Below are 26121 nucleotides of genomic sequence, written 5' to 3'. Positions count from 1 at the left end.
ATCATAATGTTAAAAAACCTAATGCTTACACTGTCCAAGCATACACCTGAAAATGCTAGAAATTAAACGTAACTTCCTACATGATACATGAGAAAGAGCATAATTAGTCTAATAAAAATCAAGTAAAAATAAAAAGGTCATGGTTGAGTTGACTGCAAACTGGAGTATAAATTTTGGGGATACTTATGGAAAGTACAGAATGTGCCACTGGACATAAAATTTAGTTATCTGAAAAATATTCAGTATAAAGAATAAGCCTCAAGTATACATTTTGGTCAAAGAAAATACTCTTTTTCCCCCAACTCAAAAGTACACTCAAATCATGAATGCTATGGTTATTATGCATATGATAATGAAAGTAACAATTCTGTTGTAGTAAGCCCAAAGAGCTAGGTGCACTGTGATTAGGTCAAAAATAACTACGAGATTTCAAAAAACTAATTAAAGCCTCTTACAAAAGAAAACTGCATTGGAAAGTTTCTTTCCTTGAAAAGCCTGGGAATCCTGATTGAAGGTACCTGATGTGAATGGTTTCCAGGCTCATCTGTAATTTACAGATAAATTATGAATACTCTCTTAGGCTAACTACATGTTCCTAACAAATAATTTTTTTTTAAAAGGAGAGAAATTATTTATTTCGTGTAATTAGCAAACAGGAAACAGAGTAGTACCAAACTGTCTGCTTCCCTAAGCTTCTAGCTTCTATCCCTAGTCCCAAGGTGAGAGTCTCAGCATCTTAACTACTTCAGAATGGATGTGGCTGGCATTAGACATTCTGTCAATAAGCCTTTCTGTACCAGGAAATGGCTGCTGCATCCTAAAATTTGGTTTTGCTTGTTCTTACAAGGGAAGTAATGAGGGAAGAGAAAGGGATCATCAAATCAACAAAGCATATTCACTACAGCAGGGCTAGTGTGAGACCAAAGGTCAGAAGAAGGGTCAAATCTTTCAGTGCCCCTCTGCTAGTTCCTTTCTGGGGTCAGTCAGCTCTCCACGAAAGCTGTCACATCAGAATGCAGGTGGGCACAACTACCTCTAATTCAAGTTTCCTTATAAAAAGGGGTGGAGGACTTATTACTTTCTGCTTGGCAACTATCTTACTTGGGAAGACTATTTTTCTTGAAGTAGAAATCAGAATTCTCTGACTAGGTCTTAATGATCAGCACAGTGATCCACTGTGTATTTTAAACAAGAACATTATCTAAACCTCAGACTTAATGGTAATACCTTTTGCTTCTCTTTCATGGATAAAAACAGAAATGTTTCTGTAGAATATTAATGCACAGGCTAACACCTGCTTTATCTTTTCTCATCCTTCAAGGCTGTTATGGTATCAAAGAGAAAAATATTCCAAACAGCGCCCTTGTTTTCACCCATATGCTTAAAGTACTTTTCCAGTAAAATGTTGTAAGCTTGCTTGTTATAAGTATTTCATGAATACTGTGTACGTCTGATGTGATATGGCTAGAGTTTCCGTTTTAAGAATTAGCAAGAACATTTACATTCAGGTAAGTGAGCATTCCAACCAGTTAAGAAAATAAAGGCTATTCAAAAATAATACATTTCTTAAAAGAAACTTAATTTCTTTTAATAGTAAACTTTGTTAAACTCACTTTTTAGTGATGTCAATGGGAATTCGTTCCAATTAATTTGTATTGTGTATCTTTGTAAGTATGTATGTTGGTATTACGTGTTTTATCTGATATTTATCATTACTTTAACTTACTCTTTGGAAGTTTAATAGAAACCAAAACTGAATTTCCAAAGCTACTGAAAGAAAAGTACCCTTCATTATGAAGAAATAGAAGTGTTTCTTCTCTTGGTTGCTTACCATTTTGATTACTACTGCTTAGAGTGCCATCTTCTTTCTCAGACTGGCTGTTACTACTGTTTGAAGCAGTGGGGGGTGGTGATGGTGCTCGACTAGAAGCAGCACTTTCACTTTCATCTAGGAGACGATCCATGTAATCCCTTAAAATTAAGTAATAATATAATTATTTTCTATTAAAAACAGCTGAAAGTAAAACTGAGATTAAATTTAGAAGGTTTTATTAACAAATATTCCCTGATTTTCACTTAAATTCATTCCAGTGCCTCATCTATCACATGAGGATCTGAACATTTAAAAATAATACAAAGCTCCTTTTGGTTACATGTTTGTAAGAAAAATGCATTATGGGCTTTAAGCAAACTCAAGAGACCTACAGGAAGTATTAAAACTTTTAAAATTGTAGTCAGGTGCTCAGACTGCCCCAGGTAAAATCAGAATCTGTAAGTGAAGAGACAGGAATGATGTCTATCAGGAATACAAAAGAATTTCTGACCAGACAAAGATTGGCATTTTAAAGCTCCTAAAGAATATGTGTTAGCTATGGTAGTTTCTGAAAGACAAATTAGGGCCTAACAATGAATCACACCTCCCTGAACCTTCCTGGATACTTTCTGTATTACCTTTCTGCTAGATCTGAGCTATGACAAACTCACTAAATTACTGAGCTTACTCCTGACTTTATCTGCCAGTGTATCATTAGAGATGAGCTCACTTCTTCCCTAAGTCATTCATGAAAATATGGCTTGGGATGACAGTTGTGGTAAGTGACACTGGGCTGGGGTTAGAACATCTGGACTAAATACTTATCTCTGAGGTTTAGTGTCTCTATCTATAAAGTGCATGCAATCAATTATACATGCATGACCTATGTACCCACAGAAGATTACTGTATAACATATGTATAGGAAAGTGTTTTATGAACTATGAAATGCTATTGGGTCACTAGAACAAAGATCAGCCAACTATGGCCTGTGTGCTGGCCCCGTTTTTGTGAAGAATATTTTACTGGAACACAACCACACTCAATTCATTTACATAGTTTCTATGACTGCTTTCGCGTAACACAGCAGAGCCAAGCACTTCCAAGAGAATTTAAGGCCTTGCAAAAGCAGCTTAAAATATTTACTCTACAGCTCTTTACAAGAGAAGTCTGCCAACAACTGCACTGGAATGATTCCCTGAAGGAAGGGTTTTTAGTCTGTTTTGTTTACCACTGCATCACAGTGCCTAAATTGTGCATAGCACAAGAGTAGAAACTCAATAAAAACTTTAATACATTATTTATTTAAAAATTCTGTCAGCATAATAGAAATATAAAGACAAACCTTTTAGAATTTTGGAGCATGGTAAATAAGAATGTGGATAAGAAGGAAGCATTGTTAATGCTTTCCCTTAGGACTTTACTGAAAATCTGTGGTAATGATCTCCAACAGACTATTAACTGTAGTTGTAATCTCAAACAAAATAATCACACCGTTCCCTGGGTTTTAGGGATGTAAATAAATACAGGGACCTATATTTATATGGTTCTTGACCGCAATAAACTCCCAACAGTCTGAGACACAAAACTAACACATATCAAAGAAGCATTATGTGACCACAAGCATTTAACATTCTAGGCCTTACTCTCATCTGTAAATGGGGAAAATTAAATTTGATGGTCTTTTAATTGATCTCCTCAGCTTTGTCATTCATCAGAATTAGAGAACAATAATGTAACAAATTTGACACACGTAGAAATGAGGATGAATGGCAAAGGGACTTTAGAAACCAAGGCTAATAGGAACAGATGATGATGCATGAAGAGGAGATGGAAACAAATTTGGTATGGTGGAAATGGATAATGGAGGATGTTAATAGCCAAGGAAAGGAAGCTAGTTGACTAGGTATCAAAAATTTTTCAAATTTATGAATATAGCAATGCTCTTGTGAAAGAATTATTATTGTTTCTTAAAGATTAATGGCATCCAGAACGCTTAAGGAAGGAGAAGAGTCAGACCATCCAGGAAGTTGGAGCACCATTCAGATAACGAGTAATGCCAAGCTAATTTTTACTTCAAAAAAAGAAAATTATTTGCAAGGCTGGTAAAGCGAGATCTCCAATTTGCATGTGGCTATCAATTCTTCTAGGCAGTGAAGAGAGATATTTGCAGTAGGATCTTTCAAAGGCTTGTTTATAGGCAGGAAAGTGGCAAATGTGTGCTTCATTCTGGTGAACAAATGAAAAGTAACCATGTAACAAAAAACTGAACAAATAACTGAGGATAATGGATTTTGACGATGGATTCTGAGTCAAAAAGAAAATGAGAAGATTCATTCAAATTTCTGTCTAAATGCATTAACTTAATGTTCTGTGCAATCAGTGAAACTGCAACTGTTAACAGAAAGAGAAGTCCTGGAAGCAAGCTAGACAAATATTTCTATGCTTACAGAAAACCACAATTTCTCTCCACCTGGAAAATAATGTATAGTCTTGTCATGGCCTCTTACAGAAGATGTAACACAGCCAAAAGGGATGAGCATGACAAAAAAGTTGTAGTTCTTTCAGTTAAAAAAAAACTATTTAAAATCAGAGGACACATAACTGAAGCCTACAAAACCATAGCATTCTTGCATAGGGGGAAAAACACATTTGTTCACTTCATACCATTACACAAGGGACCATTATTAATTAAAGCCTGAAAAAGAGAAGATAGAGGATAACTTTTAACTGTGACTACTTCACCTACAGAACACTTCATCTTAAGAGGAATCAAGATTACAGATGTATCTTCAAAAAGTTTTCAGAAGCTACAGAGGGATTATCAGAAACTAAAATGTTTGGTGGCACATCCCTACCTAACCTGTTGCACTTGACATCAGAGGACCAACTAAACCAGCCCACAACACTTCCCTTGGTGATGCTTCTGAAAGAGAAACCTGGATGAACCAGGGGTCTGACCCAGCATGGCAATTCTTATGTTTTTATTGCTGATGACGACAGATTGCCTGTAGTTCATGTGTGAACATTAATTCTGAAATGGGTGAAAAAAATGAAAGATGTTACTATTGCTTTTCCCTATAGAATAGCTAGAAAACTGTGACTACTTTAAGATACACTCTAAAGACTATTAGATACAGCTAGTTCTACATTATGTCTCAGCATTACTCATAAATAAAATATAAATTCACAGCTATAAATTTAAGCAATTAGATAAAATTTGTAATACTGTTATAATGAAATAACTCTCTAGCCATCATGGGCTTTGAACAATGGAAGATGAGGCACAGAGTCCAGTGTCCTGTGGTTTTGATTCCCTTTTAGATAATTTTACTTTGGATTTTAGAGTGTTTGATCTTCCTGGGAAGTGACCAGCAGAGACATCTGAAAATGAACATGAACGAACAGTCCAGCCTAAGAGTTTGAAAAATACAATCAAATATGCATATAAGCACATCTTTCAAAGGAAGTTACTTGGCCAGCCATAAGAATTTTACTGTGTCTACTGACCAAATGAAGTCACAACTTGGCATTATTTTTATTCTGTAAACATTAGGGAATAATCAAGTACAGTATATTAAAGGTAATTTCACCATAACAATTCACAAGCATTTTAGAGCAATTCATATTAGATGAAGGGTTCTATACTCTATGTACTTAAGTAACACATTACTAATGGCAGTGATAACCATTTCATTCCAAAGCTAGAGTGAATGAGAACTTGGTGCATGAGGACTGGATCAGACATGCAAAGAAGGCAGCATAAAGAATGGCTATAATAACAACCCATAATACCTGTATCACTGGGAGTAAGCTAAAGTTGTACTACTAATTATTAAACATGATTTCTGTTAGAAGAAAGTTTTTAGGAAATCTAGGAAAAGGGAAGATGCCATACACATGTTCCTTCTTCTATAAAAAACTGTTAACAAAAAAGAAAATGCAACTTCACCTCCCTAAGTCTTTTTTCCCTTTTATATCAACCAGACCCAAATCTTACTGTGGTTCATGAGCTCAAAAGTAGATTGGACAAGGAAACATATTAATTTCCCTTCCTCTTTAAAGGGTCTCTATTAGGCATATGGCCCAATAGTTTTAGAGAAGTTAGTCCCTCTTTTCTATTTTCACTGTTGTCAAGTGTTGATTAAAACTGTATATGCTTATACTGAATGAACAGAACTTAACAAAAATGTACTTTCAGAGATGTTCTGATCCATTTCCTCTCAGGAATACTATTGGAAACATACACTCTTTCCATTTGCTCTGGTGCATTTGTTGCCTCAAATAACATGAACTGTAGTTTACAATATTTTATAAGACACTGAAAGTCTAAATGCCCTATGAAGATATGTTAATGGATAAATTTAAACTAATATACTCTTGTTTTATTAAAAGATTCTAAAACTTACAATTTTCTCAGCACAAATTTAGAGAAGCTTAGTCAGAATGTATGACTCAAAAGAAAAAACCACTCACGTTACACCAGGATGAAGATTGTATTTCTTTTTCCCAAATCGTGTTTGCTGAGCAAAGAAATCGTAACGTTCAGATTTTTTCCACATGTAATAGAATGCTACACATTCACCAACTGATCTTGTTCGAACCTATAAGAAACAAATACTTTTTAAGAATTATCTCCTCCTTTTGAAGGAGTTATTTCATGAAAAACATCTGAGTTTAAAAACAAATTTAGCTGGTCCTTAAGTAATACATAATACTAGGTATAAAATACAACACTGCAGCAGATGTGTTAAAACTATTCTTTCCAAACTCTAAGAGAATAAACATACTGTAAACAGGTATTCAGATATTCACCACTGTGCTTTTAAAAAGGCCTAATTTAGTATAAAAATAATTCCTCTATTGAAAATGTCTGGAAGTGACATATGACTTAAAATTGTTATAAACAGTTTGCAGATACTTTTACTCACAGAGCACCCAGGGAGCCTATCTTTATTCCCATTTAAAAGATTGTCTTACTAGTCCCAACAGTGATGCACTCAGTTATTTTAGTATCTAGAAAGGTGGAGAGTGTTCCACGGAGAGTTAAAAGCTACTATAATAACGCTAATGATTTGTTTCAGTGGTTTGCTGTGCTACACCTATTTGTGCAGTTGAATGGCTCCCCTTACACAATGTTCAACACCTACAGGATTGGCAAATTGTTGACAAAAACCCCCTTTTCAATACTTGGCTTGGAGATCTAGTAGAATTGATATATCGAATTTAAATATTGGGAATGTAAAAGAAGAAATATCTGCATTGAGTGTTTGGGATGCAAGACTGCTATAACCCATAAATTTCTGATCTTCAATTAGGTATCCTGTGGGACTGAGTGCATCTAAGGTCAATTTGATGATATCCTTATTTTGTTAGCTGACATACATTTTTTCTTCACCTCTATTGATTGCATTTACAATTTCTGGCCCATATTGCTAAGACTAAAAGCTATCAGGGCTTAAAAAAAAATCATATTCTCAAGCTTGTTTCTGCTTCTTTATTTCTAGATAGATACAACAAAGTCAATTGTACTTTAGTAAAGGCAAAACCTGTAATTTTGGGGCATGCAAAATTAACTGTATTATGAAAAATCCTCAATAAAATAAGCCTGCATAATAGAACTTATGATTAAGATTCAAATTTCAATTTCAGGTGTACAAACAGTCTTAATGGTTTTACTGGACCACTCTTCTCCATCTTAAAGAATTACTGTCCTTTTGTTCACTGAAACAACTAGTATAAGAAGTACAAGTTAGGTGACTTCTATAACACTGAAATATCACCATCACAAACATTTATAAAGAAATCAAGGTCTTATTTTTATTATTAAGACTTTCAGCTAGTCATTTCAAGTCATCCAGAAAGTTTTCCTTCCATAAAACCAGGGATTTCTGGGAGGCTGCTGCTAGTTGTATTAGTTCCTAATTTCAGGGGCTAGTAATCTAGCATGGTTTGATCATCCAGTGTTCAATTCAAGCAGGACCCCAGAAATCTCTTATCCAAATTGCTAACTCTTTCAACATGAAACAGTGTATTTTTTTTTTACAGTCAGAAACATATGTGGCAAGTCATTAGCATAACATACTCCTTTCATTAAGTCTTCACTATACTGAAGGTTACCAGATGATTTGGACACGGCATTAAAGGGTAAAGATACATTTCTGACACCAATGTTGAGATTCACATTCACTCTGGTATTAATAAAGTTATGTCTGATGTCAAATATCAAAATTCAACAAGATAATCAAAGAATAAACTAATTAATGCAACAAAATTAAGAAAAATGAACTCAGTGGATTTGTAAGCAATTATTTTGTTTACAAAACATAAAACAGATACTGTTAATATGTGTTGTAACAGATCAAGTGGACACCACCCAACCACATCCAAAGGTATAAAAAAAATGGAGAATGTGGTGGACAGACTATTTGAGCCTCAAGTTAGTCCTAGATAATTTCAACATCATCTTAGATAAGCTATTACACAGAACAGAAGCTATCTTTAAGGAAACATGTAAAGCCAAGCTATTTGTAATTTTATATTCACCAAAGTTGTGGTATTTATAAGCCTAGAAATCACTTTCTGACATTTAAACCCTGAGATTTTAATTTTGCCTGTCCTAATTTCTCACAGGAACATGTTTTACTGTTCTATGTAATTGTGTAGTTACTATTAAAAATCTTACCTGATTTCAGTTTTAAGAGAATAAAAACCTAAAAATAAATCTGCACACAATTATGAATATCTTTTGGGTATGCATTGACACTGTAGAATTCTTATTACCAAACAGAAGGCTAAATGATCATGTCAAATAAAACTGTCAAATTATAAAATTATGCTAATGTACAATAAACTGACTTACTGAAATATTCTGAAAAATTAAATATTAATTAAAACCAAATTAAATATTAAGTATCTGATTTTAGACTACTTAGGCAAATGTAAAAAGCATTACATAAAAAATCATGTTAAAAATGATTTAAAGTTTAAAAAATTTTTTAACAACCGTCCTCAAAAAAATCTGTCACAACTTTGTAGAAAATAGCTTTAATATTATATTGTACACACATAGTCCACCCAGAACTTGATGAACATATCTGGAAATGAGTCCAGTTCTTAAAGGCTTCCAATATCATGCACTGTAAACGGTCTCTTGGCAAATATATGCCAGGAAGTCTAAGATGCCTACAACATTAATTCCGTAATGACCATAAATTAAAATATTCATTATTTAACCTTTAACATTAGAAAACAATAAAGATAAAAGATCTGGGTTGTTAACTAAATTTCTTTTTGTAGAATATGTATCTTTACTTACTTTATTAGCCTGAATCAAATGAAAATCCTTTCCATAGGCCTTCAGCCCTTGTTCAAAATTTCTACACTCTTCCTCAGTCCAAACAGATAATTCCTCTGACAAAATGGGAGGAAAAAAACTGTTAAGCAATATTCCCCCAAATGTTACATATAACAAATCTACATATACAAATATAACTTTCTGGGAACAAGGAGAGAAGTGTTTTACTTCTGAGTTCTATTACTGATGGCTGCAAAAGAAAAACTCATTTAATAAAATTTTGTATGATTTAGTCCCTAACTCAAATTGGGCCTTTACTCCTATTCTTTATGATCCAACTATACTAGCCACCTTTCAATTCCTAAAATTTGCTATGTTCTTTCTTTAGACTTTGTGCATGCTGTTCCCTTTGACTAGAATTACTTCCTCACTCCTACCTCATCCACTTTTTCACCTAGCTAATTCATTTACATCGAAGCAGAAATGTCACCTTGTTCTAGAAGCTTTCCTTAATAGCCTCAACTTGTCCCCCAATGAGGTTAAGTCACACTGGATTAAGTTTGAACTGTACCTTCTAATTCTTCTTGGAAAAACTCATAATTACTTTTCAGCTTTTCTACCTACGCTCAAACACCACGAGGGTGGGGACTTCGTTTAGTTTTGTCTTCAGAACTTGGTAGGCCCTTCAATTTTTGTTGGATGAAGGAACAAATATCTTTCCATTAGCTACATAATAACATATAAATAGTACTCTTAGTGAAGCAGGGCAGGAGCCAGTTTAGTGTACAAAACCCCAAAACCTGGGTTTTAGTTATGGCTTCATTATTTTTTTATTAAGGTATTGATATGCAGTCTTATGAAGGTTTCACATGAGCAACATTGTGGTTACTACATTCCCCCTATTACCAAATCCCCACCACATAACTCCATTACAGTCACTGTCCATCAGGATAGTAAGATACTAGAGTCACTACTTGTCTTCTTTGTGCTATACCATACGGCTTCATTATTTAATTGTCTCAGCTAGGTTACTTCAGTTCAGAGACCTCAGTCTCATCAACTTTAAGTGTACGTAACATCTGTCCCATTACTTAGCTTATAGTGCTATTATCAAGATCAAATAAGAGAATATTTATAAAAATGCCTTGAAATTAAAAGGCACTATATATTTTTACTTAAACATTTTAATTTTATTCTCCCATAAAGGAAATGACAGCCTCAACGCCATTTTTCATAATGCCTTATATGATACTTGTGTTATACACAACTTACTTAAATTATTTGTTACCTGGAAAATATTTACTGAATTAAGATCAGTATTACTAAATGTAGAATATATACCTACTGAAGAGCTTAAGTTTTCAATATTTGCTATATCATGAAAAAAAAGGAAATACTTATGCTTACCTCTAGCTGCTTTTACATTAAATCTTAATCTTCTCAATGCTTCTTCTGTGTCAAAATTGCATTTAACTAATTCATATAATGCCTAAAAAAAAAGGCTTTGTTGTGTGACCCAGACTATGAATAGCTCAAATACAATTTCTTAACAGAGTAAAGGCTTTTACAGAATCCAACGTTTGTTCTCATCATTTCTGGAGGACAAATAATTCTAGTGAATGTAACATACAGACACTAAGGAAAAACATAAATACAATACTGATAATTTACTGTCTCTAAATATGTATAAAATAGGATAAGTAAATACTCTAACTTGGTGGCCACAGTACCCCAGGAATTTAGAAATAAAAAAGAAACAATTCTGTAAAAACTACAAATCCCTTTTTAGCTTTTGGGGTTCCTATTCTGAGACAGGAACTTCAAAAAGGTTAAAGCCTAGAGTAATACATACAGACAAAATGAAATAACAAGATTTTTGTTTATTTGAGCTAAAATCATACCAATGAAGTGAGTGTGTTAACACTAGGTATCTTAGGCTTACAACCTCAGATTCTCTGTCAATGACATTATAAGTTTCTGGTGATAGAATCTCTGAATGTGGGAGCATTTACATTCATAAATGTACATGGTTAATTTATTCTGGGAAAATTTTAACAGTTATTTCTTATTCATGTACCTGTTCATTGTCTTTTATGTGAGATCCTTCAGGAATTGCTTCTACACCTTTCTCATCACCTGTTCTTCTAGATGCATCCTTAAGAAATACAATCACTTTGTCTTCTGGTAAGTACTCAGGGTCCCACAGGAGCTGATCATCGTTTTCATAAACTAAATTAGTAAAACATAATGTTAAGAAAAATATCAAATATTAACATGTTAGAGTTTGTGTTAAAAAAACAGCACTGTAGAGTAACTCACACTTAAGAGCCAAAATGCTGAGAACCTAAAGGTAAAGTGTAGTCCAACTACTTGCCTGACTGGTCTTGGGCCTAAGTGATCTAAGCAATCTAAACAGAGAGATACCATTTTATGCCCCTTTCAGATCTGGTCTGACTGAACCTGAGTTTACCAAATTCCAAGCTCTCTTGGTTTGAATAACAATCCACACTACTTACTACTACCTATATGACCTCAGGCAACTCACTTCCCTTCTCCCTGCCTCTTCTGTGAAATGGGATAGCAACCTTAACACATAGGGTTGTAAAGATTTAAAGCATTTTAAAATAGTTCTGGTACTTATTAAGGTTCAGTGGATGCCACAGCTATAATCATTATTTTTTAAAAGGATGTCTAAAGGAATGCTCATCAAATATTGACACAGTTTCTTTCCTGGTGGTGGAATTTGGGGCAATTTTTTTTTCTATTTTTCTGAGGCTTGAAAATACAGTAAGCATGTATCATCTTTGGACAAACAAGTCATTACTTTTAAATAAAAGCTTTTAGGTATCATCAGATTTTCCACTGTAGTGTCTACGTTCCTTGTGTTATGAAAAAGATTAAAGTCTAATCTCATAAAAATTTAGAAAGTGAAAGAGAAGGGAAGAGAACTGCAAGATGAGAGCTTTGTGGAATTCTAAATGACAGGAGATGAAAACATAGAAAAACTAAGAAGGAAGAGTAACAAGACAGAAGAAATATTGCAAGTGTGGCACCAGAGCTCCTATGGGAAGAAAATGTTTCAAGGACTACAGATGGGTTAAATGCTGTTAAAACCACACCAGGATGGAAATTGAAAAAGGTGCTCCAGATTATCTACTAACAAGAATGGGAATGTTTCAAGCACTTTCTGTGCAGAGTTGGAAGCTGAAGCCATACTAGAAAGGACTGAAGAGTAAATGGAAGGTGAAGAAATATGCTAGAAAACTCTTGAAAAGTTCAGTTGTAAGGGAAGAGATAGTTTATTGGTTTTTAAAGATAGGAGACAACCATTTACATGCCAATATGAAAGAGCCACCTGGAGAAAGACTTTGAATTTAAGAGACAAAGGAGAACATACTGTTGAAGTTCCTTGTGTTATGAAAACGGAATCAACAGCTAATTAATAAGCATCTTTATATGTACCAGGCACTATGTTAAGCATGTTCATATAAATTACCTTGTACCCTGCACTTTAAAATATTCTACCCTTTTCCCCCCCAAAAAAACTCTTTTGTAAAGGACAAGCACAATTTCTAGGAATTTTTCCTTAGTAAACCTCATTTCTTTTCTAAACTGCTGGTATAATTCTAGTGAAACTCTTAAATTATAAATACAACACAACTCCGTTGATAAGGTGATTTGGATATACTGCTATTGGTTTCTGTTCTCTGTTCAGACTCTGTTCTGAGAGCAAATTATAGCCTTATATTTTTGCAGTGATGTGTGTGGGATAGACAAGGCTTACAAGGAAGCTGTGACTCAGGAAGGGGAAGATAGAGGGTAGGTCCCTGAGTCCCCAGTGTTTTTCTAGTTAGACATCCTCATATTGTGCCTATGAAACAAGCACAAACTACCTGGGACACACTTCTGGAATCAGTCTGTAAGTGCTTGCCAGCCACAGGATACAGAGACATCCTTATTTAAGCTGAGTACACAAATGTCAACAGATGGCAACAAATGACAAACCAGACCCCTAGAATTGTGATTAGATAGCCAGATTAAGCTAGCCCTGAGAATATAATTACAATATACTAAAAAATGACCATGCAGTGATAACAGTGAACATTTCCACAGAAAATAAACCACACTGCCTTTATTGCCCCCAGAAACAGAACAAATTACTGCCAGTTTACACTCTCTATATGAAATTTTGACTATGTCTTGACTATCATCTAAGTAAAACAGGCATAGAAGATATATTTATAAGGCACAGTTGATAATTTATTAAATGTATCCTGTATTACAACTAAATGCCAAGAGATCAGAAATCAGAACTCCACTACTTTAAAAACACACTGAAATATGGAGTATAAATAATGTCTATAAATATGACTTGAAAGGAAAAAAACTGTATTCGCAATAGAAAAAGCATAATAATTATACAAAGTGACACAAACATGCTGGATTTTAAAAGATCACAATCATTGAAATGTAACAGTATCTTCTGAATCTATTTCATTCCAAATGAATTACCAAGCCTAAATATTACAACTTTTATAAACCAACCACAAATATATCCACCTTTTATTACTGGAAATATAATTTACATATGACTATAAATAAGAGAGTGAATCCAGGAGGCAAGAACTCACCTAGTGTAACACAGGTTTGCTGGAGGAGTACTTCATAATATGGTGTTTTAGGTAATCAATTAAGCTTGTCAGGTAAGTAATGAGTTGTCAAAATAATTTTACAAAGTTCATCATATGTGTGTGTAGTGGTGAAAAACTAACACAGAAAACTGAGAAACCACCACCACAAAACTATAAACAAACTTCTGCAATCTGGAAAATTAATTCCCAGTGAATAAATGTTCATTTTTAACTTGCAGTTTTAATAAAAAACAAAATTGTTATTTCATTTTTAATGCCTAAATTCTACCTAATCAATATATTATGAAGATGAAAACAGATACATAATCATTACAGAAAGATACATCATTACATTATGGTATAATAAATATGTTTACAACAGAAATTTCCAGTCTTAAAGGGCACACTATGATTAATAACATAATGATATGCATTTTAAATTGTCTAGCTGAGTGTTTTCTACGTATAGGTTAAATGAACTGCTTTTTTCAACATCACTGTTAACTAAGGATAATGTATGTATTCATTTTTCAGTAACTAAAATATCAATAATTTGTCAAATGTTCATTATAAACAAGAATTTACATGGTCCTTTGCTAGTCACTGCTTCTAATTCTTAACCATAATTTACTTACTCTAAGTCAGGTAAGCATGAAAATTTGACTGGAAATACCTCACTTCTCTCTCTTGACATTTTTTTCTTTCTTAAGTAGCCCATCTACTTCTTAATCCAGTCCATGGTTCTCAATCTCAGCAATACTGACACTTCTGGCCAGGTAATTCTTAGCGTTGCTAGTGATGGAAGTGGGCAGTCAGAGGACTTCATCCTATGCACTATATGTTTACTGGCATCTGAATTAGTCTCATCACAAAGCTGCCGTGTTTGCCCAGTTTAGTGCAAGGGAGAAACAATAAAACACACACATTTGATAAAACATGCTTTTCATGTGTCCAGCACTCTTTTGGGAATTAAACCCTTTCCATAAGGACTGAGTGGGGCTGACACCACTCCCTGGAGCCGCAAGAACAGATATATGAGCCAGGGCAAGCTACAGTACTCACTCGTCTCTCCAGTCATCATTATTACTACTGGCTGAGTCAATAGAAGCTCTGTAGGACTTTTGCTGGAGCAAAGGGGGGGTGAGCAAGTTCTCATTTTTGCTGCTTCTCTAGCTATAAGGGCAGTATGAAGTGTAAGCCATGAGTTCCCAGTAGCCATCTTAGCTTGTCTGACAATAAAGGAAAAGAGGGAGAAGGGAAGGACACCTGATATTTTAAGAATCCTTGAATCCAGTTATATTTGAAGCCAGACCAGTCAGAACTTTCCAGAAGAGCAATCAGGAAAATTCTTTTTTGCTGAAGCTAATAACCAAAACAGATTTTTATCACTTGCAAGCAGGAGCATAAATGGATGCTTTCTGAATATATGAATAATAAAAACCTAAATATAATAGTAAGATTAGTCATCTATTGATTAAGTCACATATTGAGCAGTTATTAAGCGCCACACCATGCTGGTAAGTGCTCACATGTAAATCCTACACTAGGCTCTATAAATGCTCTATTATTGCTGTTTTATAGATGAGGAGAAAAAGAAGTAACATGTCCAATGCCAAAAAATACTGATTCAAGTTTATTGACTCTTCATCAGTACTGTTAACATCATTCTGCACTCTCCTAATAACTCAGCCACCAAATGTTTAGTTAGTGCCTATGTAACAAGGATCATCCTAGGTATTCAGGATACAAAAATGAATAAACATGTAGCACACTGTGTTGAGTATAAATGATAAACGCACATATTTAAGAAACTGTTAACGTGTAGTTGAGATTTTTGTAATCAAAATAGATAGTTGCAGTTCCATCTGAGGAATATAACAAATCTTGTTTATATAATTTAATTTGGAGTGATAATCAATGAGAAATATTAATCTGCATGGTGCCTAGTACCAAGGAAATCAGATTCAAGAGAGAAAATTTACCAATGGTTCTCTAGGGTACTCAGTAATAGGGTTTCCTTGTATCAATAAAAAATTCTTATCCATCTGTTAATTTCTACAGTGAAGATATCAGATGTAGTTTTGTGACACTTTAATCAAATCACTCAAACCTTTTGAATGTGTGCTCACCAAACTAATGAAAAATAGCCTGTGAAATTTTGTCTACAAGGACTGTACTGACCTGCACTACCCCTTTGACTGTTTTATGTCTAAGAGTATGGTTTATATAACAGTATCTCATGAATCTGGTTTGTGTGCAAAGTACCCTAAGTGGAGACGAATTCTGGGTTTCATAACAGAAGTTAGAATTCCTAAAACTACAAAGCTAAGCAAAGAGTCTGTAACAGGACAAAACACCTCCAAGGCAGAACACCACCTTGTCACATCTAATCTTCACACAATCTAACATGTTTTTCTCAAAGGTAGAAAGCCATAGTTCAGTTTTTAAAAACTGTGTAACTGCTTTCTAAAATTTTATCAAAACTGGACATACTAAACCATAATTTACAATACTGAAACCTGCAGATTGTGGTGCTCACTCCAGTGGCACATAAACTAACACTGGAACTACACAGAGACGACTAGCATGGTCCCTACGCAAGGAGGACATGCAGATTTGTGTAGTGTTCCATAGTAAAAAAAAACAAAAAACAAAAAACAAAAAACTGTAGATTGTGATAATTTATTCATTGTGATATCTGGTAATATAAACATGTTAAAATAAAAAACATATTGAGATAATTAAAACCATTTTTAGCCATAATATTAACTTGTCACAAACAAAACAGATGTTTTCCTACTCACCTACAAAATAACGAAATTTTCAAAGATAGGCACTGCTATCTTTCATAGTCAAAATTTAAAAGAAGTTTAATAAAATGGAATAAATGCCTAACTTTTAGTTCCTTATTAATATGGAAAGAACCATTATATAACAGAAGTAAAGCATGACATTTAAAATTCAATTACAAAAATAAATAAAACCGAAGAATCATTATTTTTGCACACAGTTACAATGCACTCACAAAACGTAAGCACAGAAATACAATATATAGCAAGGTCACTCCATACTGGTAACTTTTGTGTTCCTATATGTTGCAGGAATTAACCTGAAAGTGGCACGAGCTGTTACTGGTATGTTAAAATATTTTTGTTGTCACTAGAATTCACTGGCCTATTGTGTTTCCTTAACTGCCTTATCTGCTGCTTGCCCTGAAACCAGGTGCATATTTAGAATATAGTTTTTGGAAAGAATGCTAAAAAGTAAACAACAAAGGATTCCTACAGCTCCCATGTGAAATGTAGAAAAGACAAGTAAAATAAAAGAAATGAAGATTTCTAGCATTGAGTTATGTCACTGCACATGATTACACACACACACACACACACACACACACACACACTCTCTCTCTCTCTCTCTCTCTCTCTCTCTCTCTCTCTTTCTGGAACTCATCCAAAGTAAATAATCTGAAACAGACCTTAAAAAACTTAAAAAATTCTCTCAAGTATTTTATGTTATTGGAAGTTTAAGTATTTACGACTTACCTGAAGGCTTTGAGATAAAATGAAAAAAGTCATGTAAAACTTAAATATACAAGTTGTTTTCCCAAATTATTTTAAATACACAAATGTCAAAATATTCTGTTCAGTGATACTAAGTTTCAGAAGCAAATAAGCTTTTTCATCAGTTTACTCAAAAATTTTTTAAAACCTGTCCAGCAGCTCCCACTAACATAAAATAAACCTTTTAAAACCTAAATTATACAACTTATGAAGGCCTATTTAAAAAAGAAAAAAATTAAAGTTGGGGTATTTTAAGTCATTTAGTACTTTTTCTTCTTCTTTTCACTAGCTTCCATGGACCAAACTTGAAAAACAGAAAATGTATTTCTTCTTACAGAAATAATGCAAAGTCTACTTTCATTCATCAATGGGTTAACATAAACTGCCATGTTCTTATCCCATTATAAAATAACAGTTCATCACTTCAAAAACATGAATTTCCGCTATGTAATTTTACTAATGACCCACCTTTTTCATTTTCTTTGTATCTACAAATGCCAACTGGAATCTCTGCTTGAAACATGGAGCCCACCATAATCTCCTATTTTAAAAATAATGTAAGACATTAGTAAGGTCTAGTAACAGCTTTTATAATCATTTTCCAGCTTTAACATCTTCTTGGGTAAATTGTTTCTGGTTTCTGTCAAAAAATACAGATACTACCAATTACCTATTGAAAGGAGTATTGTGAGGATGAATGAGTTAATAATAGAGATCTTGAATATGATTGGCTGAAAATATTAGTAGTAATAATGAGGTGAAATACAATACAGACAACAGATACAAACTTACTTCAAAATATGGAGAAAAAGAAATAAGAATGAATTCTTATAATTCAGTTAATAAGATAATTTCAAACACTCTGAAAAACAGAAGTCAAACTCAGCTATTTTCAGAGTATCTACCCTCTAAATTATGGTTCCTCGATCAGTATCATTGGCATCACCTGGGAACTGTTAGAAGCGCAGACACTCAGGACTATTCCAGACCTACCGAACCAGAACTCCAGACATGGGACTCAGCAATTAGTGCTTAAACAAGCAGGGCAGGTGATTCTGACACATGAGCAAGTATGAGAACCAGAGTTTATTTAAGGTAAAGGAAGTAACAAAGTGGCTTTGTACAGAGTTCAAAGAGACCAAACTCCACTCCAAATGGATTAGCAGGTTAGTGCCTGACTTTCATTCAAACAATACAAAATGAAACATAATCTCCCAAAACACAATTAAATTTTATTTTAGGAAATCTGGTAATCAAATCTATATTATCAAATCACCACATTAAGGTAAACTGGCTATTCAAAAAGACAAGGAGAGATCACCACTGATGAGATTTTAAACACATGAAGACCAAGAGTTCATGGACCTTGGTGGCTAAATATTAAGAATTAATTTGCTGCATTATGAGAATAAGACCTAGGTCGGAAAGATACAAAATCATGGTCTAGTAAGTTTAAGCTCTTAGAATTTGAAAAGTTCCTCTCTCTCCTGTTATGGTTAATCCACTGATGTTAGAATCTCATTTTATCGAACATAACTTCAAATACATGCTCTATGTAATTAATTTATTACTGCACCTGTATAGGAAAATTATTTTAAAAGAGTATCACATACACATTTCCTCTACTCTTCTATAGGAATTTTCTTTATGTCTTTCATTATAAAAAAGAGCACTGGATCGTCCATTGTGTCTCTTTCAACTTCACTCATTTATGCCAACCAGAGCATAGAATCAAGCCGTCAACCTGGCTGTGAAGATTCTAAATTTCCAAAGCAGATCCATTCCAGACCAATTAAATCAGAATTTCAGAATGAAGGCCCTGGTAGTCAGTATTTAAAAGTTCTCCAAGTGAGTTGTAACATTAAGCCAGGGTTCAAAACTTCTGGACTAAGATAAAGTTAAGACAGCTCCTTTTTCCTATTGAGTTCAGAACACTCCTTTTCACCTGCTAATCAGTTCTGTAGGGAAGAGGAGGTACACAGCATTTGGGGGCATTATGTACCAAGTATCTTATGTGTAATTTTCATTAAATCCTTGCCAACTCTGACAAGGCTGAAATTATTAATCCCTTAATGTATGTGAGGAGATGAAACTCAAACCAATTTCCTCAGGAACACACTATTAGTAAGATCTGAGACTATAACCTCAACTCAGATATTTCAAAGCTGTTTTCTCTACCCCAGTTTCTATAAAAACTCTATTTTATCTTACAAGCCTTAGACAATGAATCCCTGAATCTTGACAACTTTTTTCTAACCAAAACATAGTCATACTAAAATCAAACAATCTGGTTTACTGTTTCATTTATTACATGATTTTTATGTAGTAATTTTTCTAAGGACTAACATTCCTCAGCAATGAAGGCTTCACCCCCAACCCCACAATGTTCTCCATCCTGAGTTTTTGTTCCTTCATTTAAAAAAAAAAAGAAGAAGAAAAATCAACACTTAATTACTCTATACTCCAGATCATAAAACAACTTTTGTTAGATAAAAGGTAAGTAAACTTGAATATGTGGTAGAAAATAACACGTAAGATGACTCTTAAGGTTTCTAGCATTTTTTGTCTTAAATTGTTGATGGTGTAGGAATCAGGAAAAGCTGGATTGAAGAACACTTGCCTAAAAGGTCACACAAATATTAAGTTACTTCTGTGATCCTTGTTTTCTGTCTTTATATCATTCATTCATCACTCGCTCAAATTAATTACACATACTGCACTAGGCCAATCTTACCTTACCATTGTAACCCACACTGATGTCTCTCTTTCCTAAACATCTCTTGGAAATCCCATAAATAGATCAATTCTAGCTGAAGCCTAGAATTCTTGGGTGCCCAATGGGAGTTCATTTGAATACTGAATACTTCATTCTTCCTAACAGACACTCTAAATATGAGATTTTTCCTTATTTTAATCAGCAAGCTGGTTAGCTCTTCTTAAAGTTTTCCCCAAGCATCCCAAACCAGAGAACTTCAACTAAAAACAAGAGATATAAAACCACAAGAAGGGCTCTAAAGTATTAAAGTAATTAATCAATCATGATTTTAAATAGTACAGAAAGCCTAATCATTTTGATGTTTTGGGCTATTTTGCTTGCAAAGAAATGATTGTTTGTGCACTAAATTTAAAATCAGACATGGGCAAGAGGACAAAAAAAAAAAAAAACGGAAGTTTTTAAGAGGAAAATCATGTGATACGTCTCATCATTTTCTTCTGCATAAATGGTTTGCTGTAACCAAATCTGTATGATGTTATAACACATTTTTGTAATAAATCATTGGCTTTGTAACAGCTTGAAATTAAGTCTTCGATTTAACTATATGATTAATTATACAATGTTACACAATTTTATAACTAACAAGTCAATACAGGTGTTTCAGAAATTAACTTAATTATGGATAGTTACAAAGAAGCCCAAATCTGTCTCTTCATATAATATACTTTTAAGTTGTACACAGTAACATTAATATGGGGTGGAAAACTTATAATCTAATAAACAAAATTTACTTAACAAATAGCAAAGTCTCCAAAACTACTTTCCCAAGTAAATTACATGTGACCCTTTCAATAGTGCAACCAAAGTCCAATTCAGCACTAGTTCAAAAATTTGGATTTCTAATCTTGGTTTGAGTACTGACTTGTTCAACAAGTCCAATTCTTTCTATATATTATTTTATAAAAATTTATACATTTTTCACCTGGATGAGTTAAGGGGAAATCTGCACATCTAACAAACATTTATATGTCACAAAAAGGCTTACCTCAACTTTATCAATGTGTATTGCTAGTAAAATAATAATTATACTTGGCTTTTTAAATATTAAGTTATCTAAGTTTTGGGAAAATACAGGTTTAACTACCTTTTTCCAGTCTTCTGATGGAATATAATCTTCATCTTCTTCAGATTCTTCTTCTATTTCACTATCTAAAATTAATAAGACAAAAATACAATAAAATGACTGCTTATCCTGTCCACATCTGTATATTATTTTTATATCTCTTCTTAAATATTTAAATATACCTAAAGGTATCTGCAGGTTAGGATGAGATATTTCTTATCAAATATACCCTTTTAAAACAAAAAACCCATTAACCTTCTAGCATAAACCTTAGACAACTGTATTCTCATGAAATATTTCCTACAAAAACTTGAGTGAAAAACTGAGAGTCAAAGATAATATGTTTTTAAAATTAATTCTGTTACCAACAGCCTGGTGACATCATAAATTATATGACTTCAATTTGTTCCATTATAAAATGAGAATTTGGACAAAAAAATGGTTTCCTTTGAAACACTGAGAACTTTTTTATTAGCACCACTTTAGGAGGAGTGTGTGAAAGGAGGATATGTATGAAGACCTCCATTCTCCCCAATTTCCATTTTACTAAGAACAGGCAAGTTGCTGTTTGTTTAGATTTTGGAGTAAGAATGTATTTATATAAAGAGGTAAGAAATCTGAAAAGTATTAGATTGTCAGCATCTGCTCAGTTCTACCACTGACATGAAGTTCAAAAGGGTTAACATTATATATAGAAATAAATTTTCTATTGAAAAGCTAAGAGATCAGTATATGTATAACTGCCATGAATACATCACAACTAAATTACCAAATCAGAAGTATGAAATAAGTATTATTTCAAGAGGCAGTCACTTAGCATCCTGCTTTTAAGCAAACACTAGCAATGGATCTGCTTTTTGTTTAAGGGAGGAGAAAACCACATTTTCTCCAAACTTAAATTAACACAATTATTTTAATAACTAACCTCTTCTTGCACTGCTGCACTTTCCAATTGGGCCTTTTCTTAGATCAAAACTCACAAAAATATTATTAGCAGCACTAAATTCACTTCTAAACTAAATGTGTAACAAATCATTCACACAAGACAGTAAGCTACATTTCATAAGAAATTACAGTTCTTCAAGTGTTGTTGTTCTTTTTAAAGTACAGAAATTTATACAACAAATTAAACTCCTAACACTAATGGTTGGCTTTTTCCTATCATACATCTGTCTTCGAGAGTAATGATTCCTGCTTAGAATGAAACAGTGTGCAGCAGATGAAGCATGCAAATATTCAAGACATACACACTGAATGTCTTGGCCACCCATCATTTCTGTCTAGATCATAACTGCAGAAAAATCAGGAGAGCTTTTTCTAGGTGTAACATATTCCACCTCAAGGTTCAACCACTTCTTCAAGACATGGGAGCCACTGATTAGAGAAAGCAATGCTCATAAATAATACCTTAAAAAGGCTAAGAAGGTTAAAACAGTCGAAAAAGAAAAGTGAGAAAAAGACCAGGAGAAATAAACGATCATGAAACAAACTAAATTAAAAGAAGGGTTAGGGCAAAAAAGGAACACACTCAAAATCAAGTAGTATAGTGTCAACACAATTACTGTAGTATATTCACGGACAACAGGGCCACAGCAAAGCTAAATCAATAACCTAGAACAAAACTCCATTACTGTTGAGTGAGATTTCAGAGTAAGTGAATTCAAACAGAGCAGTGAAGAAAAACACTAGAATTTTAGGTCATATAAAAATTATATTTAAACTGTAGCTGCCAATAACACTTACTTGTATCAAAATATTTACATCGCCGTGGGCGGATTATTTCCTGGGCATCTTGAGAAGCAACAGATTGTGATGGATCATCATTGGAGGACTGAGTTTCATCCTCCTGACCTGATGAATCCTTTATATGCTCTTCCTATGGAATAACAAATTAAATGTCTTTAAGATATAAGGAGAATTGTTGAAGATGAAAAGGTCTTAGTATTCCAAATACAACTAGAAGGCTGAAATAAATACTAAATACAGCTTGGTGTCCTGGGTTGGCATCTGGAACAGGAAAAAAGACATTAATGGAAAACCCAGTGAAATCTGAAATGCCCATAGTTTAATTAATAGTACTGCACCTGTGTTGATTTCTTAGTTTTGATAAATATACCATGGTTATGTAAGATTTCGACATTAGGTGAAGCTGGGTGAAATATATACAGGATCTTTCTGTACTATCTTTGAACCTCTTCTGTAGAACTAAAATTAATTCAAAACAAAATAAAAAGAAAGAATAAAAAACTGCCAATTAACCCTCATTACTTAAAAAGAATAGCATTTTTAAAAGTTGGCTCAAATTAATTTAGAATAGGCATTGAAAAGAAATCTGAATTACACAACCAAAAACCTTAATTCTCAGGAATGGATTACAGGGGGCATCCAATTTTTATTACATATTTCTTTAATTTTTAACATTTAAATGTACTACTTTTAAAATCAGAAAGAGTAAAGATAGACTATAAAAATAAGAGTCAAATGAATATATTAATAGATTGTAACTTCAACAAGAATAAATACTACAATCTTAAAACCAAGTATATAACCTTACTTTATTTTCCCCACTACAGCCACTGTTATCATCATTATCAGCATCTTCATCATCTTCACCTTCTTCTTCCTCTTCCTCCTCCTCCTCATCTTCTTCAGGTAGTCGAATAGTACTATCATAACCATAAAGGCTGAGAAGTTCATGAATTGGCATGTCGCCTTCCTAAGCAGACCAAAATAAAGTCATTTTCTGAGTGTTAGTTCATATTCCTATAAATCCCAACTCTATAATCATTCATTCTATACAGAGTACTTTTAGAACCATGTTTCAAGAATTCTCAAATCATAAAAGTGAAACTGAAACCTAGGAAAATCCTAGTCTTTTAAGAATTTCTGTAGGAGACTGAGCAATTCTAACTGCTAGTAACAAAATAAAATATTTAGAAGTACTAAAAGATGGTATTAGTTTAAAATAAAACTTCTTTGGTGCAATCAATTCAGTAAATGTAGAGACAGTTAAACACTATGTATGGATGCTCACAATAAGAGTACCATACATAATTTTGGAGTAGGGAAATAGAAATATTAGAAAACAGACTATAAACTAACATTAACAAACTCCAAAAGGAGAGATATTCACAGTCCAGCCCAAACACGTTAAAACATCAATGAAATGCAGGAATGACACCAGATTACATTAACCGTATTTTTTCTTAGCTATCTGTTTAAGTACATGTAAAATCATCTCATGCAACCATTAAAATCTCTTACAAAATCATTATCTCCATTTCATAGATGAGGAAACTGAGGCTGACAGATTAAGCAATTTCTCCTAAAATCACACAAGTTACAAGTAGTGGTGCCAGATTTCAAGTCTAATTCCAAAGCCATACTCCTATCAGTAGACCACACTGCCTTAGCAAGGGATCTCCCCCAACCCACAAAAGGCATATTCTGAGGGGGAAATGACAAGACACCCATACACTATGAAATGAGATATACAGAAGGTACTCCAATCAGTAATCAAGTATGAAATAAAGTATCAGGGAAACCTGACAGAATCGATTATAAAAAGAAACTTAACCCAAATCACCTAAACACACACACACACACACACACACACACACAGGGAAACCTGACAGAATCGATTGTAAAAAGAAACTTAACCCAAATCACCTAACACACACACACACACACACACACACACACACACACACACACACACACACACACAGGGAAACCTGACAGAATCGATTATAAAAAGAAACTTAACCCAAATCACCTAAACACACACACACACACACACACACACACACACACACACACACACACACACACACACAGGGAAACCTGACAGAATCGATTATAAAAAGAAACTTAACCCAAATCACCTAAACACACACACACACACACAGAAACCTGACAGAATCGATTATAAAAAGAAACTCAACCCAAATCACCTAAACACACACACACACACACACACACACACACACACACACACGGAAACCTGACAGAATCGATTATAAAAAGAAACTCAACCCAAATCACCTAAACACACACACACACACACGGAAACCTGACAATCGATTTTAAAAAGAAACTCAACCCAAATCACCTAAACACACACACACACACACACACACACACACACACACACACACACACACACACACACACACGGAAACCTGACAATCGATTTTAAAAAGAAACTCAACCCAAATCACCTACACACACACACACACACACACACACACACACACACACACACACACACACACACACACACGGAAACCTGACAATCGATTTTAAAAAGAAACTCAACCCAAATCACCTAAACACACACACACACACACACACACACACACACACACACACACGGAAACCTGACAATCGATTATAAAAAGAAACTCAACACAAATCACCTAAACACACACACACACACACACACCTGACAGAATCAATTATAAAAAGAAACTTAACCCAAATCACCTAAACACACACACACACACCTGACAGAATCACGTGCACACACACACACACACACACACACACACACCTGACAGAATCGATTATAAAAAGAAACTTAACCCAAATCACCTAAACACACAAACACACACACTCCCCCTCTCTCTCTTTAGGAAAAAATGAACAGCAAATGTCAGTTTAGAACCTAGAAAAAGAGTAACCATCAAACAAGACATGTTTTCTATTTCTCCAGTAACCTTATAGCCTTATTCATGGACAGAATAAGTCTAGCCCATATGTTAAACACATTATTACAGCAGAGATGGGCACATCAGACTAGATGATATATACAACCTGATGACACTAACCACTTAGATCATACAATTAACTCCCATCACACTGAATTTATGTGCAAGAAGCACATGTACAGTAAAATTTGAAAAAAATTATTGTAGAAATAGAAGAAAATGCTGTTTAACACTCTATTTCACACTGTAAGTGAATATGCTAGTTAAAATC

General features: G+C 33.8%; 1 protein-coding gene and 1 non-coding gene across 9 annotated transcripts in view; one reads left to right on the top strand and one right to left on the bottom strand.

Annotated features, from left to right (window-relative positions):
- The window catches only part of MIER1 (MIER1 transcriptional regulator), a 57224-nt gene that overhangs the window by 3512 nt on the left and 27591 nt on the right, over positions 1-26121 (bottom strand). For 7 of the 8 annotated variants that reach the window (XM_036933159.2, XM_036933162.2, XM_036933166.2 and 4 more), the window contains 9 exons: positions 23696-23857; positions 22885-23017; positions 21163-21227; positions 17771-17843; positions 11186-11337; positions 10516-10597; positions 9130-9224; positions 6288-6415; positions 1832-1971 (listed from right to left, as the gene is read on the bottom strand). In XM_036933159.2, the coding sequence (XP_036789054.1) occupies positions 1832-1971; positions 6288-6415; positions 9130-9224; positions 10516-10597; positions 11186-11337; positions 17771-17843; positions 21163-21227; positions 22885-23017; positions 23696-23857 (1030 nt within the window). The other variant, XM_057500308.1, reaches the window with a different exon arrangement.
- Positions 16271-16377, top strand: LOC118936218 (U6 spliceosomal RNA). Its single transcript, XR_005034155.1, has one exon. It is a non-coding gene; the product is annotated as a U6 spliceosomal RNA (small nuclear RNA).

The sequence above is a fragment of the Manis pentadactyla genome, chromosome 4 (assembly GCF_030020395.1).
Source record: "Manis pentadactyla isolate mManPen7 chromosome 4, mManPen7.hap1, whole genome shotgun sequence".
Classification (NCBI taxonomy): domain Eukaryota; kingdom Metazoa; phylum Chordata; class Mammalia; order Pholidota; family Manidae; genus Manis; species Manis pentadactyla.
This window is presented reverse-complemented; position numbering and strand designations above follow the sequence as displayed.